Raw genomic sequence first — 16,450 nt, 5'->3', positions numbered from 1 at the left:
TTGTCCACAGACAGTGTGGCTCCGTGATGCAGTGGTTTGCACAATCACTGAACACTTGAAGGTTTGAGACCAGGAGGAGACATAAATTCCTCTGGGATTGCAACAGGAAGGTCATCCGGCGCAAGAATCTGCTGAATCGAGTATGCAGAACCACGAGCGAAGCTAACCTCTGATGAATGAGGGAGCACCTGGAAGAAGCTTCTTCTTATCTGTGTCCACAGACAGCTCTTTTTTTTGCCCGGTCGGCACCTGTGACCTCACTCTGTGCGTGCTCGGGGCGTTTTTGTGCTCAGCGACTTGTCAGGCTGTCAGTGGTGATTGCCATAGGATCTGTATAGAAAGCAGACTCTGCCAGCACAAAGTTAAAACACTGCCAGTGAGATCAGATGCTTAGTCTACATTTTTCTCACAAATACGTGCCAGGTTACACTTAATGGGCTGCAGCCAGGAGAGACATCCAAGCACCGATGCCTGGCTCGTGTGTGCCATATTTCCTTAAATTGCTGCCAGGTATTTATTAACCTCAACTAGAAGAAAAACAAGGGTTTACTGTAATTAAAGCAGGCGGAATCTGCTCATACAATCAGATTGAGTTAGAAATCCATCATGAAGCGCTGACAGCACTCCATTGTGGTCTGAATCTGTCGGGGTATCCTCACAGCGGGGGCTCGCTGGTGACAAATCTTTCACTTGCTTTTAAAATAGCTCAGCATTAGTTGTACAGCAGCTGAGTATCGATTCATTATACTTACAAGTGGTGGTCCTGAGGGCTGGTGTAAGTCGATGGGTTGGAGGTGGTGAAGTATCCGTGGGCTGGTGGGCTGCTCTCTGTGAAACAAAGAAGAATAGAGTATGTGGGCCGTTTTTGTAATTCCAATATTTATTTATTTATTTATTTATTTTAAATAGAATAATAAATAAAATATCTTCCATCTAATTCTAATTATTAAGCAATTGTTATTGTTATTATCCCAGCAGAGACACATTATATAATTTGGAGTCATTATGATTTATCAGCATGGCAAATTGTTACAGCAGGTAAAAGCCTGGTTAGGCGTAATGAGCCAGTTAAGATAATAATGGTCAGAATGTTAAATTAAATTAGCAATGTGTAAATAGAATATTTTCAGTTTTTGTTGAACATGTAAAAGAAAACGTGTGCTGGGGGGGAAAATAAGTAAATCCTTGGATTTAGTAAGTGGTGCCTGGCAGCAATAACCTCAAACAGGTGCACCTGGTAGCTGCAACGCAGCGCAGCGCTCAGCAGGAAGTTTGATTTACTTATTTATTTTCCTCTGAACTGCTTCAGCTCAGCCGTACCCACGAGAGGAAGCAAAACAAACAAACAAAACAACTGGTCTTATTTATAAAATATAAAAAATGCACTACTGAAGGAAATAGGAAAGGATTTTCCGTTCTCTTCCGTGCGGCCATGAAGCATTTCTTCATGGACAGGTCTCCAGAGGTCATACACAAACCTTTCTGACTCTGTGGGTGATCTTAAATCTTTGCTCCTATGCCTCCTACCTGGGGCCCGTTCTTCGTACCTCGCTAAGTAGGTTAGCCGGATTAGATTGTTGACGATTTCGCGTGATCCTGGATCAGTCGGTTCCCCGAAGCTCATCCGGGACTTGCTGTCATAGCAACAGAGCCGTAAGCGTAAACCTGCTCGGGAGCAGGCTTACTTTATGTAAACAGGATTAGATCGCGGCCACGCAGGTATGTCCGCGTCATTCATACGAAAGCAACAGCGATATTCCACCACTGTTTCACCATAAATAAATAACATCAATGTAACTAAAGACAATGCAGCACCTGATCCATTTATTGATTTCACACAGGTCATTTCCTAAAAAAGGGAAATGTACTATTAACATTCTATTACATGTATGTGATTATTACAGATTTAATTCATATTTCAGAGTAGCAATTGTAAATTACTTCGTGTAATCAAGATGAGAGACCACGGCTATAAAAGCGAAGGTGGATTTGGGAAGCCTGTCGCAGCCATGTCCTGTCCGTATACGCGAGCAACCCATTGCGGAAGGTGCAAGATTGATAAGGAGAGTTTTCAGAATTCAGCGTATATTGCGGGACAGACAGGATCCTTTAGCTCAGCGCGACAGTGTGCTCATAGAGAGATATCGATATTCCCGTGAGGGTATTATTTACTTAACCAACTTGTTGACGAGGGGGTGCAGGACCACCACCTGTCTTTTGTTGCTCTGCCCTTTTCTTGGTTGCTGTTATAAACAAACAGATTATTACAGGGTCTCTGTTCAAGAGACTAAAAGCAATATAAGTGATAAATATTACCATTCTGTAGAATATTCTTATATTTCACTTTTACCTGTTCCCATGTTCTAGTGGGTCCTGTCGTGGCTCTAATGTGACAGAGGATAAAATATAACATATTATAATATAATGTAATATAATATTGGATAATATAGTGTAATATAATAAATCTACCCTACCGCCTACTGGTGTTGGCCAGAGGGGCCGATGGCGCAATATGGCAGCCTGGCTTCTGTCAGTCTGCCCCAGGGCAGCTGTGGCTACAACTGTAGCTGCCTCCCCCAGTGTGTGAATGTGAGAGTGACTGAATAGTGGCATTGTACAGTGCTTTGGGTGCCTTGAAAAGCGCTATATCAATCCACTCCATTATTATTGTTATTATTAAATTACTTACGAGTTTAATTTGTCAGCAACTTCCTGCCAGCCCTCGCTCCTTGCTTTTGCAGCCTTTGCAGTGTTCCCTTGCGTTCTGATTAAACTCTGAAACTCCTGAAATCCCTCACTCAAGAGTTCTTGCTCTGCTGCCGAAAAATACCGAGCCGAGCGCGCTCCGTCGACATTTTCGCCGACCAATCAGGGGGTTGCCGATCAATGTTTCTACTATCGATGCGTAGCCCCTTTTACGACACCCAGTGATGTCACATTACTGCGTCCAGCTGTAGTAATCGTCAACAGCAGGTGTGTTCGGGGAACCGGATTAGCGAGCTCACGGTTAGCGCGATGATTTGATCTTGGATGTGTCATTTGATCTTGGATGTAGTAAGCGACGTACGAAGAACGGGCCCCTGGTGTTTCCTCAGGGCCTCAAGGCCATCCTGGAAGCTTATTATCTAATTAGGGAGGCAGTACAAGACCTCGGTGTATTCCCGTTATCTCAAAGGAAAAGTCAAGGGTGCTAAAAAAAGACTTGAGAGCTGGCTCACTGTGCTTCTGGTCAATAGGTTTAGTCGTCTTTGTCCTCCTTGGTAAGAAATAGCAATTATTCTTCTCTCTCTCCCAAAAGAATTATCTGTAAGAGGAATAGCGTGTCTCATGTGATTACCCTAACAGTGGGTACTGTTTGGATGTAATGGATAGAGGTGAAGGAGTTTAAACTTGTTATTCCACACTGTCTCTATGCTGTAGGTCATTCCAAAAGCAGATTCCTTTGTTTTCTAGTGGATTACAGTGAGCTGGCTCTTGTGAACAAATGTGAAAGTTGTTCCGTCTGACTGAGCGCATCTGTGCCAGCACCCCATAACCAGCCTGTGTAAATGTGCATCTACTGAGCAATTTTAAAAGAAGTCAAAACAAATGGACAGCTACATCTGTTTCCTGAGAGGTTAAATACAAAGCTTAACTAAGGTTTTAGGTGTTCCTTGCATCAATCCCCTTTTGTGTAATTCTGAACTTCTGTAATAGTATCACGGCTAACAAGACAAGCCGTGTGGAGTAAGAGAAGGACCCAAAGATGCAGGCAATGACTTAGATGAGAAGAGTGATCTTTATTGACATGGGGTGAAAATAGGCAAGGCAAGTTTATTTGTATAGCACAATTCAACAACAAGGTGATTCAAAGTGCTTTACAGAGACATTAGAAACAAAAACAAGATTTAAAATTGATTAAAACAAGCAAACAAACAAACAAAACAGTATATAAAATCAAAACAGATAAAATCAGTAGTTAAAATGTTAGTTTTGAAATTTAAGCTTAAAAGTGTGGATTTGGTGCTTTATTCAAATGCAGCTGAGAACAGGTGAGTCTTCAACCTGGATTTAAATAAACTGAGTGTTTCAGCTGATCTGAGGCTTTCTGGGAGTTTGTTCCAGATATAAGGAGCATAAAAGCTGAATGCAGCTTCTCCGTGTCTGGTTCTGACTCTGGGAACTGATAAAAGACCGGATCCAGATGACCTGAGGGATCTGGAAGGTTCATACTGGGTCAGGAGGTCACTGATGTATTTTGGTCCTAAACCATTCAGAGCTTTATAGTCCAGCATCAGAACTTTAAAGTCTATCCTCTGACGGACAGGCAGCCAGTGTAAAGACCTCAGAGCTGGACTGATGTGGTCCACCTTTTTGGTCTTAGTGAGGACTCGAGCAGCAGAGTTCTGAATATAAGTTCTGAAATACAGAGTGACACAGAGGTGGTGAGGACAGGAACTGAGAAATAACCAAACTGGGAGGAACTAACTAAAGAAACCTGAAAGCATGACTCGCGGGATGATGTTCAGGATAATGCTAGGGTGAGACAGAATAACACAGGGAGGTAACACAGACGGACCAGTGACGAGTACAAGAGAACAAACACTATAAATACACATAGGGAAATGAGGAAACTGCACACAGGAGGGAGACGTGGCTGAAGCTAATCGACATGACGAGACAGGGAGGATGCAAACTGAATACACTGACATAAGACACGGACCTTCACAATAAGACAGGAAACTCAACACACATGCAAAGGCACAGATGCAGAGACCTGACTAACCTAGAACAGAGGGAACACACAGGCAGGGATGACACAGAAACAGAGGGAGCACAGAGTAACACGAGGGGCAAGGGGACCAAAACACAGACAGCAATAATGCAACAAATAAATAATAAACTACTCAACACACTGGGCCACAGACCCACGACTGTGACAAATAGTTTCTATATTTGGACATCAAAGTAACACAATCCCCTTTTCATTATTTTAACATGTGGTGGGTTATGATTGTGATGTAAGGCTATGAAAAGCTCAAAACACTGCAGTGAGAAAGTTTTCTGGGGTTACATGTAAGGCCAGCGTGCAGCGAGCTAGTTTACACTGTACACTAAAGACCTTACTAGGGGCTAAAATGCTAAATTAAAATAAAGGGGGGAAATATTTTGGTCACTGATAAATGAATAAATCACTGGATGAGAACAGCCCCACATTTGTTACATGCTCATCCTACAATCCAGTGAAATCAGGTTGTGTTTGTTCCTTTAAATACTCGTGCGTGAAACTGACTGCTGTACAGACTGTTTGTTCGGATGAAGAACAGGTGTTCTTGGTATCCTCTGGTTCCTCGTGTCCTTTAAAATGCTGTAGAGAGAAAAAGCAACGTTGGGTCGTTTTTCTAACCGATGCACTGATGAGAACGGGCTGACCATCCCTCAAATTTAGATCACCGAATAGGAAACTTCTTACAACGATGATACCGCTGATGTACAAATAATAGATTCCACAGGAGATAAAACTATGCCGCACATGCGCACGTAGGTGTGTGTGTGCATGAATTTCTCAGGGCATAAGAATCTCAGGCAGATACATCTGAGCACAATTAACCCCAAGAGAAAATGACCTCAGGACGGTTTTAATGAACTCTCCGTGTTTCTAAAAAGAAAAACCTGCATAGATAATCAGAGCTGTGATATTTTTATAAAGGCACTGAGAAGGCCAAGGTCTACAAATCATTAAAAAGGCTCCAACTTTCCCCGTCTCACACTGGTAATGATGTAGTGCTCCATGTTTCACATAAACTACATGTGCAGGTAATACACGCACCCTGTATTCAATATTTAGTAGTAAATACTTGGAATTACTTTTGGATTTGTCACGGTCCTGGGTCTCCTGACCCAGCGTTTTTAGTTCTTTGTGATTTTTGTATTATTGTACTTGTGTGTGATTTATTCTATGGCTTCTAGTTTTGATCCCTTGCCCGTCATGTCTCTCTGTGTCCCCTCTGTTCTGTGTAAGTCTGTGTCTTTGCATGTTTGAGTTTCTTGTTTTCTGTCACTCTGCATTGTGCATTATGTTCTCATGGTTGGTCTTTTGTTACTCTCTCTAGTCTAGTCTCTTGTGTTCCCAGCTGAGTATTTCCCTGTGTATTTTGGTTCTTAGACCTCTGCCTTATGGTTTATGTCTCTGTATTTCTTAGTTGCTGTCTCCACTGTGTCAAGTTCGCGTCTCTGTGTGATACTTCCTGTTTTACTTTGATGGTCCGTGTCTCATGTGAATGCGTCCTGCTTTGCTTGTCTCGTCAGTCCTGATTTCTCCCAGCTGTGCCCTCCTTCTCTGTCTCATTCCCCTCGTTACTTCCCAGTGTATTTAAACCCTGTGTTTCTCTGAGTCAGTGTCGCGTCGTCCCTCATGCTGTGTGGATCTACCTGTGTCTCTCTGTGAGTTTTCTAAGTTCCCAGTTTAGATTAGTTTGTATGTTTTTTCCCTGCCAGCAAATAAAGCTGAGTTTTGAGTTCACCTCCCTGAGTCTGTGAGTCCTGCATTTTGGGTCCAACTCCTGCCTGCCGCACAGCGATTCATGACAGGATTATAGTTCTCCAATAGAAAACTGAATATCAATTTCGTGGAATATCACTCCTCTGGACTGAGGGCTTTTTAATATCAAACTTGCTTTAACATCACAATTTAACAAAAAGAAGAGTGAGTCTATTCATGCAGTGTTTTTCTGTGAGTGGCACTTATGCAAAACCTCTGAATTAATGAACAAGCTACTTAAAACTGCACGTTTGTTCAAAGACATCTTCCGAGTTGTGTCTGTCTGTGCGTGCTGTGAGTTTACACCAGGCTCCCACTGGTAAAATCACCTACAGACTCTAATCAGAGGCAGCGTTGTTTCATCAGGACAAATTCACTGCTGGTTATAGAAAATTACTGAATGAAGACTTAATGTGTGTACATTTGTTGGACCAACTTTTCTTTCCCTAATTCTTTGTGGCACAGATTCAGCAAAGTGCTGGAAACATTCCTCAGAATATTCAGGCCACCTGCAGCCTGAATGGCTGATACAGAGCAGGATAAATCTACGCTTTCACGTTCTGACACTGCCTTCTGAATGACACAGCAGGAACAGAAACTCATCAGACCTGGAAGTGTTTGTTCAATCTTCTGTTGTCCACTTAGGGTGATCCACATGAACTGTAGCTTCAGTTTCCTGTTCTCAGCTGACACCTGGTGTGGTCTGCTGCTGCAGACCATCTGCTTCAAGGTTCAGAGATGCTCTTCTGCAAACTGGTTGTAATGATTGTTTTTTTTTTTTTTTGAATCACTGTTGCCAGCTTCCATGTGATTGGATGTTTGTGTTAGCAGTTGGCTGCACAGGTGTACCTAATGAAATGTCCATTGTGTGTTTACAGAGTTGAGGCCATGTTGTTATATTAAGTGATTAATGGTAAAAGTCTGATTGTTACTAACAGCTCAGCCAACAATGTTTGGTACTTTGGGGATTTTGAGTATTGTCTGTCTGTCTGCACACAGATTTGATTATTATAGTACCTGCTGGTTATGTCAGTGGAAACTATAGTTACAAAATTTTACAGATCTGTGCTTGTTCGACACTGGGTTACTTTTGAACACTACGACTGCATAACAAAATGGTCTCTAATTTCAACTATGCTTTTTCTCTGGTTACAACAAAAACGTTTAATTCCTCTGTTTAATGAGCTGCTAAACACAAACGTTCATATCTGAACTGGCAGAACAGAAAATGAGTCTAGTGTCTGCAGGACTACTGTGCTGTTAAAATGCAGCCTCATATTTACACAGCTTGCAATGATACAGTCAGCTAATTATTTACTGAAAATGTTGGACACATAATTGATATACAACATTATTTTTTATGTTTTTTGGTAAGTTTATAAGTAAACGAGTATGCTTACAGACACACACAGGCAGTTATAGTAGATTGCATACAGTTGGTGTAAAAAGGACACCCAGCACAAAGAGAAGAGACATCTCATCTCAGTGTTTTTCATTGCTTATAGTGCACAGATGATAGCATTCATAGTTAGCACAGTCAATCAGTATTTCTGGAAATGTCTGTGAAGGTTCTCAGTCATCCAGGTCATCGTAGTCAAAGGAGCTTGCAAAGAAAAGCGTCTGGACTTCTTTAAGTTGCTTGAAGACGTTTCACCTCTCATCCAAGAAGCTTCTTCAGTTCTAAAGTCAAATGGGGGGGGAGTCCCAGATTTAAACCTAGTGGGAGTTTCCCCCCACAGAGGGACAAAAGGACCCCCTGATGATCCTCTAATCGCCTGAGCCAAGGTGTGAAACTGGGTGTGGGTCCCAATCAGCCAGAGTTTCGGGTGAGCTCATTGTGAAACCTGGCCCCACCTTATCATGTGAATTCCTGAGATCAGATGGGCCAGGATGTGAGTGGGCGTTAAGGCGTCTGGGAAGGATCTCAAAACTGGATTATAGATGGCAGAGAGTTGGTGTCGTAAACCCCCGCCTCTGTTCAAAGATGGTCGCTCACAGTGGACATAGATGCTTCTTTCACTCCTCTTTCAAACCATCTGTCCTCTCTGTCCAAAATGTGAACATTGGCATCCTCGAAAGAGTGACCTTTGACCTTAAGATGGACAGCTGAGTCTTGTCCTGTGGAGGTGGCTCTTCTAATCCAGTTTTGAGTTCCCTCCACCTTCTCGGATGAAAGGTGAAACGTCTTCAAGTAACTTAAAGTCCAGACGCTTTTCTTTGCAAGCTCCTTTGACTGTTTCTGGAAATGTGATAATATGGCTGTTTGTTGTTTTAGAGCTGAAATTCATCACATGGTCTCATTTTCTGGGTTAAACCTTGGCACATGTTCAACAATTACAATTAGCACAGTCACATTTGTATCAGTTTGTCTGTGTAATGTGTTTATGATACTAAAAAGGAAATATGCAGAAGATAAAGAGTGAACACAAACACTGTAAAATGTATGAACTCACAGGAGGTGTGGGTTTAAGTAAAGTGCTTTGGCTCACTGTTTAATGTCTGGATTATGTCTACGTGTGCAGCGATGCTGGTCTCAAAGTGTTTTATATGGATTCTGAAGCTTATTCAGGCTCATTCAGGTGGTGCATAGTGTCAGACTGAAAGTATTACTAAGTCATTGGTGGCATAAAACATAAGCCTCAATTTGCATGTTTTAAATTACTTTGCTCAAGTCTCATTAAAGTCTCGTAGAGGAAATGACAAAAGTTCCAAAGGAGAAGTTAGTAAGCCTCTAAAAGGTATTTTGCTATGATTAATAGACCTGCTTCCACACCGTACCTTATGATATACAAAATCAAGTTCTGTAACAAGTGTACAGGTGAACAAGGATTATTAGAAACACACTCGTGCAGTGTACCGAAAGACAGCGAATCAAATCGTGATTCTGGCTGACGTTCTGCACGTCCAGCCCACACGGCCGTCAAGTCTTTGTGTCCTGATCAGAATTAATCACCACTGTAAAAGGTTTCATTTATTTTATGTATATGATACAGTTTCAGCATGTCAAAATATGAAGAGTCTTTGCTTTTCTTCTGTTCCAGCTCAACTTTATTTTGTTTGTGAACATCGTGCGAGTTCTGGCCACTAAAATACGAGAGACGAACGCAGGGCGATACGACACCAGGAAACAGTACAGGTTTGAAATGACTTTTTCTGTAACGCCACTCATTCATCCTGTGCTCAGGGTTGCAGTTTGCTCTAAATGCCTCTGTATGTCACTACTCGTGAATGCTGATGTGCTGATAACTCACCGTTTCACTCCCCAGATGCATCAGTCAGGTGCTGTGTCAGGCTTCTGTCTTGTTTCTTAAGGACATAAGGTTCAGATACTGTCAGTTTGCTTTAGATTGTTATTACTTTAGGCCTGCCACTTTTTCATTTGTCCTCCATTTGTCCAGTTTTCTCATTTCTTTTAAGGAAACTGCACACCATGGTGAGATATGGATATAACGGAGTTCTCAGTTACTAGCTCTTTGGAAATCACTTAATTGGTCAAAGATATAATTTTACGGCTGTCAAACTGTGTTATCTTTTGTATTTCTCATGGAATCAGCTAAAGAAATGCAAACAATTTATGCATCTTTGCAACAGGCTGCTAGTGACAAAGAGCCTAAATGTACAATTTACAAGTGGCTCCAAGTTGCCTGCTGTGTGTCGACACAACACTGGTCCACTGGTTCATCCCCAGAGTTAGAAATATATTAGAAAATGGTCAGATACAAGGGCTGGACTACTCTAGTGTAAGACTACAGTGTGTATGACATGAAATTAAATGGGGAAAAAAAATGCCTTTTTTCTTTTTTGATAGCCTTCTGATTGCAGCTCTTAGGACGTGAGGATGAAAGCTTTGAAAATTTTGCAGACAGACAATATTTACTGATTTGCAGTATCAAATCAAATCAAATCACTTTTTATTGTCACATCACATGTGCAGGCACACTGGCACAGCACATGCGAGTGAAATTCTTGTGTGCGAGCCCCACAAGCAACAGAGATGTGCAAACACAACAACACAAACGAGCAAAATACAAGAATGGCCAACCTGAAACTAATAAATATATGTACAATATATAATAGTGTATGCATTTCTGGATGTGTATACTAAATATTTTCCTGTGTGTGTGTGTGTGTGTGTGTGTGTGTGTGTGTGTGTGTGTGTGTACACATTTTTACAAATTAAATAGTAAAAAAATAAAATATAATAATAATAATAATAATAATAATAATAATAATAATAATAATAATAAAAAAATATACAGAGTTGAATATGTGCAAAACAAGTGGCATTTATATACAGTGTGGAGTGCATAATGTTAGGTCTCTACGGAACTAGATTCTCTTATAATGATGTGAATCTGAGCACAACTCTTAACCCCAGCTCAACAGAGCAACAAGTGAAGGATCCACTGATGCAGCATCAACTATTTACTGAGTTTAATTCTCAGTGTGCCAAAATATTACAGACTCCCACAGACCAAAGATGAGCACATTAGTTTATGATGATTGGCCACAGGTATGAGACAGATGGGTTGTATAGAGCGCTCTGTGAATGAATGAATGAATGAATGAATGAATGAATGAATGAATATGATGCTTTATCTACATTAGGGGAAATGCATTGTTCAGTAGCTTTCTAACAGACTCGAGGCTGAAGTAAGGGTGGTTCAGACCACAAACCTTCTATTTAGAAGAAGTTCTAGTCTATGCTTTGACCCACAGCTGATCAACTTATAGAATCTTTTCTACTGATGGCTGTAAAAAAAGTTCTAAATATCTTTGCTGGCAAGCTCAATTCTTTCAGATCAAAATTCAAGTCTTTATCATCTGAGTTTTCTCTGATCTCCTGGACATAGTTTCTCATCTGTCTCTTCTCTAACTAAAATGAATCCTGACAAATTTCATATAAAAGTTCTGCCTGTCACTTTCCCCCCCATGCTGCTCTCAGTTAGCGATCTGTCTCTTTTATCCAGGTGCATTAAATGATTGCTTCAAGACAGCTAGTGTCCTCCCTCTCACAGATACGGCTGTTTTACATAATTACAGTGCATGTTCAAACTTCCCTTCATTTCTGAAATTCTTGAGGAAACCATTTCTCATCAGGCTCGCCAGCCAGTTGACAAGAATATCTGACAAGTTCCAGTTTGGTTTCCATCAAGACCAGAGCAGTAGTGAAAATGAATAATGACATTTTTATACGGTTATACATGCAGCTGTGCTTTTCTGTTTAGACCTAATAACTTCAAAAATCTCCCTTACCTCAGTGAATATTTCATTAGTATTACCCTGAATTTCCTGCCTCTCAGTCCCGTAAAAAGTTTGACTAAAGACGTCAAACTGGTCTCTCCTTGACAATATCAAGTCATCTGCTAAAATCTTTGAATTTTGAACCTCACATCCTTAAGCTCATTTGGTTTTATTTCTTTCATCTAAAAAAACTGCAAACAAACCCCCAAAAAAAACTTCTGTTAACCAAAAACATTTAGATTTAGTTCTCACTTTAATGCGCTATCATCTCGATTATTTTAATAGTGGGTTCGCAGAATTATGTACAAAGTCTATGAAATGAGGTGAACTCACAGAAATTCACACCATGTGATGTAAATAAAGACAAAAATCAACAAGCTTATTGATGCTGTTACGTCCCCACATGAAAGCTAGGCGAAGAGGGTGGGGGACAGTAACAGTTGGATCCGGGTTGAAATGAAAAGAACACCAGGCAGAGGTAGTTAACACAAAATATCTTTATTATAATCAATTAACTCAATCACATAAATAGTAACAACAGAAGGACACAGCACCGCTGCTCTAATGGTAGATCAGACAGGTCAACCCAAAGAGATGGCGACCACTTAAACAAAGAAAACAACTATAAGGCTCCAACAGAAAAAGACAGCAACGCTGCTATTAACAATAACCAGGCAGGCCACACAAAATAATGGAGGCCACCGTCCCTTAAGGAAAACCACTGCTCAGTTAAGAACTACTCAAAGAGCCACACACGGTGGGGCTGGTCACACACAGCAGGCCTTTTCCACACCTAGACCAGCCTCACACACTGGCCAGCACAGAGGAACTCCACCAAAAGCCTCTCCCACAGCCACACTGCTCTTCTCCAGCTTATATCACCAGCTTATAATTGGTGGTAAACGAGGGCAGATGAGCAGCAGGTGTGTCCTAAAAGGAGAAGGCAGGGGCAGAGAGAGACAGGGGAGGGGCAATAAAGAAGGAGGAGGAGAGGACAACACCACGCCCACACACTCCCACAGCCTCACAGGAAGTAACAGATGCTGTTGTGAAGACAGCTGGAGCTGTTTGGTTCAAATTAATTTTTTATAAAGCGACGAGGAAATGTGGAGAAAAGTGACAGAAATTGTAAGATTTCTGTGCAAAATATGTAACAGTAACTTGATTCTAGCCATCAGCTGTACTCCTCATCCTGGTGGCTGTCAGGGGGATTCCAACACTCGTGTTTAACAAAGTTTGACCACTTTTCTCCAACACGGTCAATCCATTAGCAGCTGGGTAAGGGCTAGACTTGGTGTTCCTAACCTTACTGTTCCTCTGATAACCACCAATGCTCAGCTTCAACCACTAGCAAACAGCTAAACAAACACAAGCTCACTTAGCTTGATAAGCGTGGGTCTGCAATAACGCGGCAACCGCTTACCAGAAAAAAACTATTCTTGCAATGAAGATATAATTACAGTGCAATAAAAATTGATCCCGAAACCATAAAAACGTGGGGACTGCCTTGGCTGCTGATCTTCATGGAAAAGAAGGCGATAGTGCTTAATGTGGGGCCAGGGGCTGTTATAGATGGGGTTGGGGTACTCCCGTGTCCACAAAGGGATTGGTCTGTCTCAGGCTCAGATAAGTAAACACACTAACATAAGCACTATATGCCCAACGCAAGCCCCCACCTTAACCTTTAGCAAAGATGTGATACTGGAATATAATTATTCGGGTTGTGAGAACTGAAGTGTCTCCACAAAATTATACACACACACACACACACACACACACACACACACACACACACACACACACACACACACACTCTTCCACATTTGCAATTATCACCATTTCCCCCCCTGCTGGTGCTGGCGTCAATGTGTCAGATAAAAACCGTATAATTACAGTGTATTATCTGACAGGAGCGTAGCTCTGAATGCCGCTGGCGAGGTCGTTCTGTGTAGATGAACAGACGATTTGTCAGAAAAGATGATAATGATCCAGTAAACTGGAAGCTGAATACACGTCATACACATTTGTTTTATTTGAGTTTTTAAAACTTTTAAACTGAACAATGCAAACATGAGAACACAAATCAACATTAAAACAACTCCCTTACATCCTGTGGTCAAGTGTTTTTCCTCCATTCAGAGTTTCTTATCTAGTTTATCTAGATCTGAGTCATTATTATAGTTATAGTCTACTTTTTAATGTTTAGTCTCCTAGTTTAGTATTTCCGCTGTTTGCTAGTTTATTCATATTTCTCAGTTCTCAGTAATTTGATTCCCTTTCATGTCCACTCTGTCTCTGTGTAGCGTCCCACCTTTTTGAAGTCAGTTTTGTCTTTGTGTTGTTGTTTCCCTTTCTGTGTGTTGAGTTTAAAATTTCACCGTGTCTCCTTCCTCCTCTGTCAGATCCTTGTATTTAGTCTATTCATGTGTTTGTTTGTTATCTTTCCATTTAGTTATTGCCTATCCTGTTCCCTTTGTCTCTTCCACGGGTTTTGTCTTGTCTTGTGAAGTCAGCCATGTCTCTGTTTGTTTACCTTTTTGTCTTAGTGAAGTTTGTGTGTTTTTGTCTCAGTGTTTATTTTGATTTTGTTTTGCTTCCCCTGTCTCGTTACTCCTGATTTGTCTCTGCTGTGTCTCCAGCTGTCTCCACTTGTCCTAATCACCTTCCCATATTGTCTCATTCTCCCTTTGTCCCTTGTTGGAACCTGAAGTTATTGAAGTTCCCTTCGTGTTTCTCAGTGTTTTCCGGCCTCAGTATTTTTGCCACTTTAGGTTCCAGTCAGTTTATGTTTGTAGTTTTCCTTTTGTATTTTATGTTTTCCTTATCATTGTATCCCAGTCACCAAAAAGGTAAAAAAACAAAACAAAAAAACCTGCAGAAAAAAATTAAAATCACTTCTAATGTTGTGAAAGAAAACACAAGCAAAACACAATCTAAAATGTACCACTTCTTGAGTTTTGACAAAAAACAAACTAATCAAAAAGTCAATTACTCTCAACTGAAGAAATGTTTTCCTTACTTTCTGTGCTATAAAGCAATCAAATTACCCTTCCATCTTCCGGTTTCCATTTTCTCTCGTCCTCCTCACCTTTATCTTTGTTTCATTCTCGCTATTTTCTCTAAGTTTCCCCGTTTCTTCCCTTTTCCCATTAATTTTCCCTTTTTAATCCTTTTGGTAGATTTCTTTCAATTAGCTTATTTCTCGGAATCAGACCATTTACACACTCAGACAAAATCACTGAGATAAAAAAAAAGCTAATGGACCACAAGGAGTTCATCTTTCAGCAGGAAAAATTGTTTACACCTTATTTTTCCAGCTCCAAAAAAAGAGGAGATGAGAACCCACACGGCCAAAATCGAAGAATCAAGTAAAAAACTGATTTGATTCTTAGATTTTGACACAAACACGTCCATTAAACTTTGTCTTAGTCATCTTTCTGCTAATCTGTTCCAGCAGTTACGAAAATGGAAATGCAAAAGGGATCTGATGAGAGATTCACATACTGAGATCAACAGTAACATTATAACTAATTAGAACCAAGCTGTGCACTGGTTTCCTCTGCTTTAAATTAAGTGAGCTAATTTTTCCATGCCTCCCTCTGCTTGTCCAGGACAGCGAGGTATTCCCAATCCAACTGAGAGATATAATCTCTCCAGCAGGTCCTGGATCCATCACGACGCCTCCTCTCAGTAGAAAGTGCCTGAAACACGTCATGTAGGAGGGGTCCAGGAGGAATTCAAGTCAGATGCCCAGACCGCCTCAAATGGCTCCTTTCAGTGTGGAGTAGCAGCAACGCTCACTCCAAAGTTTAGTCGAGGCACCCTTCAGAGGAAGCCCTTTTCCAGTGCTTGTATCCGCGATGTGATTCTCATGACCGCAGTTGAGAACAGGAACAGAGTCTATATCGACCAGTAAATTAACACCTTTGCGTTCAGGCTCAGCGCTCTCGTCACAGCAACATAATCTGTGGAAAATCAAGGTTTTTTTTCTTTATTTCCACACTCTGCTGTGGCAGTATCACTAAAGACTGGCTCAGCAGACCAGAAACATGATCTGATCATCAGTTGTTTAGGTTGGTACAACTCTGATGTAACTGATGGCTCTGAAAGGCACTTTACATCAGTCAGTGAACACATACCACAGCCAGGGTCGTATGTGCCCCCATGGTAATGCACAGTCCCTTCAGTTATTCATACAGACGAGATCTGAGGAACTGACAAGGCGAGTGAAACAGTTCCATCTGTCTGTATCTGTGTTAGTGCAGTCTAACTGTAGATTATAAGGTTGAATAAATACGTTTGGTGACCATAATTGCAGAACTTCAAAGGATGGCTATGAGGCTGCACGTGGAATGAATCAGTTTATTTGACTGGAACAAACCATGCCAAATATGTGCTGATGAATTTTGAGCAAAAGCCTGCAGTGTCTTCCTGTGAATGCTGTGGGTGGACTAATGAGATGAAACATGAAAAAAAAAAAAATCTGTTTCATTTTTTTTCTCTAAGGTCACAAAGTTGTTGCTAAAAAAACATTAAACTGGCTGCAGATGATGTCTTTGATCACGCCAAATCTGCCTTTTTACCTCCATGAATGAAGGTTCATTCTTTGTTTTCACATGTCCGGTGCATCGATGTTTTCATGCAGAATATTGTGAGATTTGTTTTTCATTTGATTTAAATGCATAC

General features: G+C 41.0%; 1 protein-coding gene across 2 annotated transcripts in view; it reads left to right on the top strand.

Moving 5' to 3' along the window:
• pth2ra (parathyroid hormone 2 receptor a) overlaps positions 1-16,450 on the top strand; it is a 70,996-nt gene that overhangs the window by 41,227 nt on the left and 13,319 nt on the right. For both annotated transcript variants that reach the window (XM_086267023.1, XM_086267022.1), the window contains exon 10: positions 9,562-9,656. In XM_086267023.1, the coding sequence (XP_086123149.1) occupies positions 9,562-9,656 (95 nt within the window). The remainder of the gene's footprint in view (positions 1-9,561; positions 9,657-16,450) is intronic.

Source organism: Aulonocara sp. 'chitande type north' Nkhata Bay, linkage group LG16, assembly GCF_057382095.1.
Source record: "Aulonocara sp. 'chitande type north' Nkhata Bay isolate Kocher_YH1m ecotype deep benthic linkage group LG16, A_spYH_male_GT1.1, whole genome shotgun sequence".
Taxonomy (NCBI): domain Eukaryota; kingdom Metazoa; phylum Chordata; class Actinopteri; order Cichliformes; family Cichlidae; genus Aulonocara; species Aulonocara sp. 'chitande type north' Nkhata Bay.
This window is presented reverse-complemented; position numbering and strand designations above follow the sequence as displayed.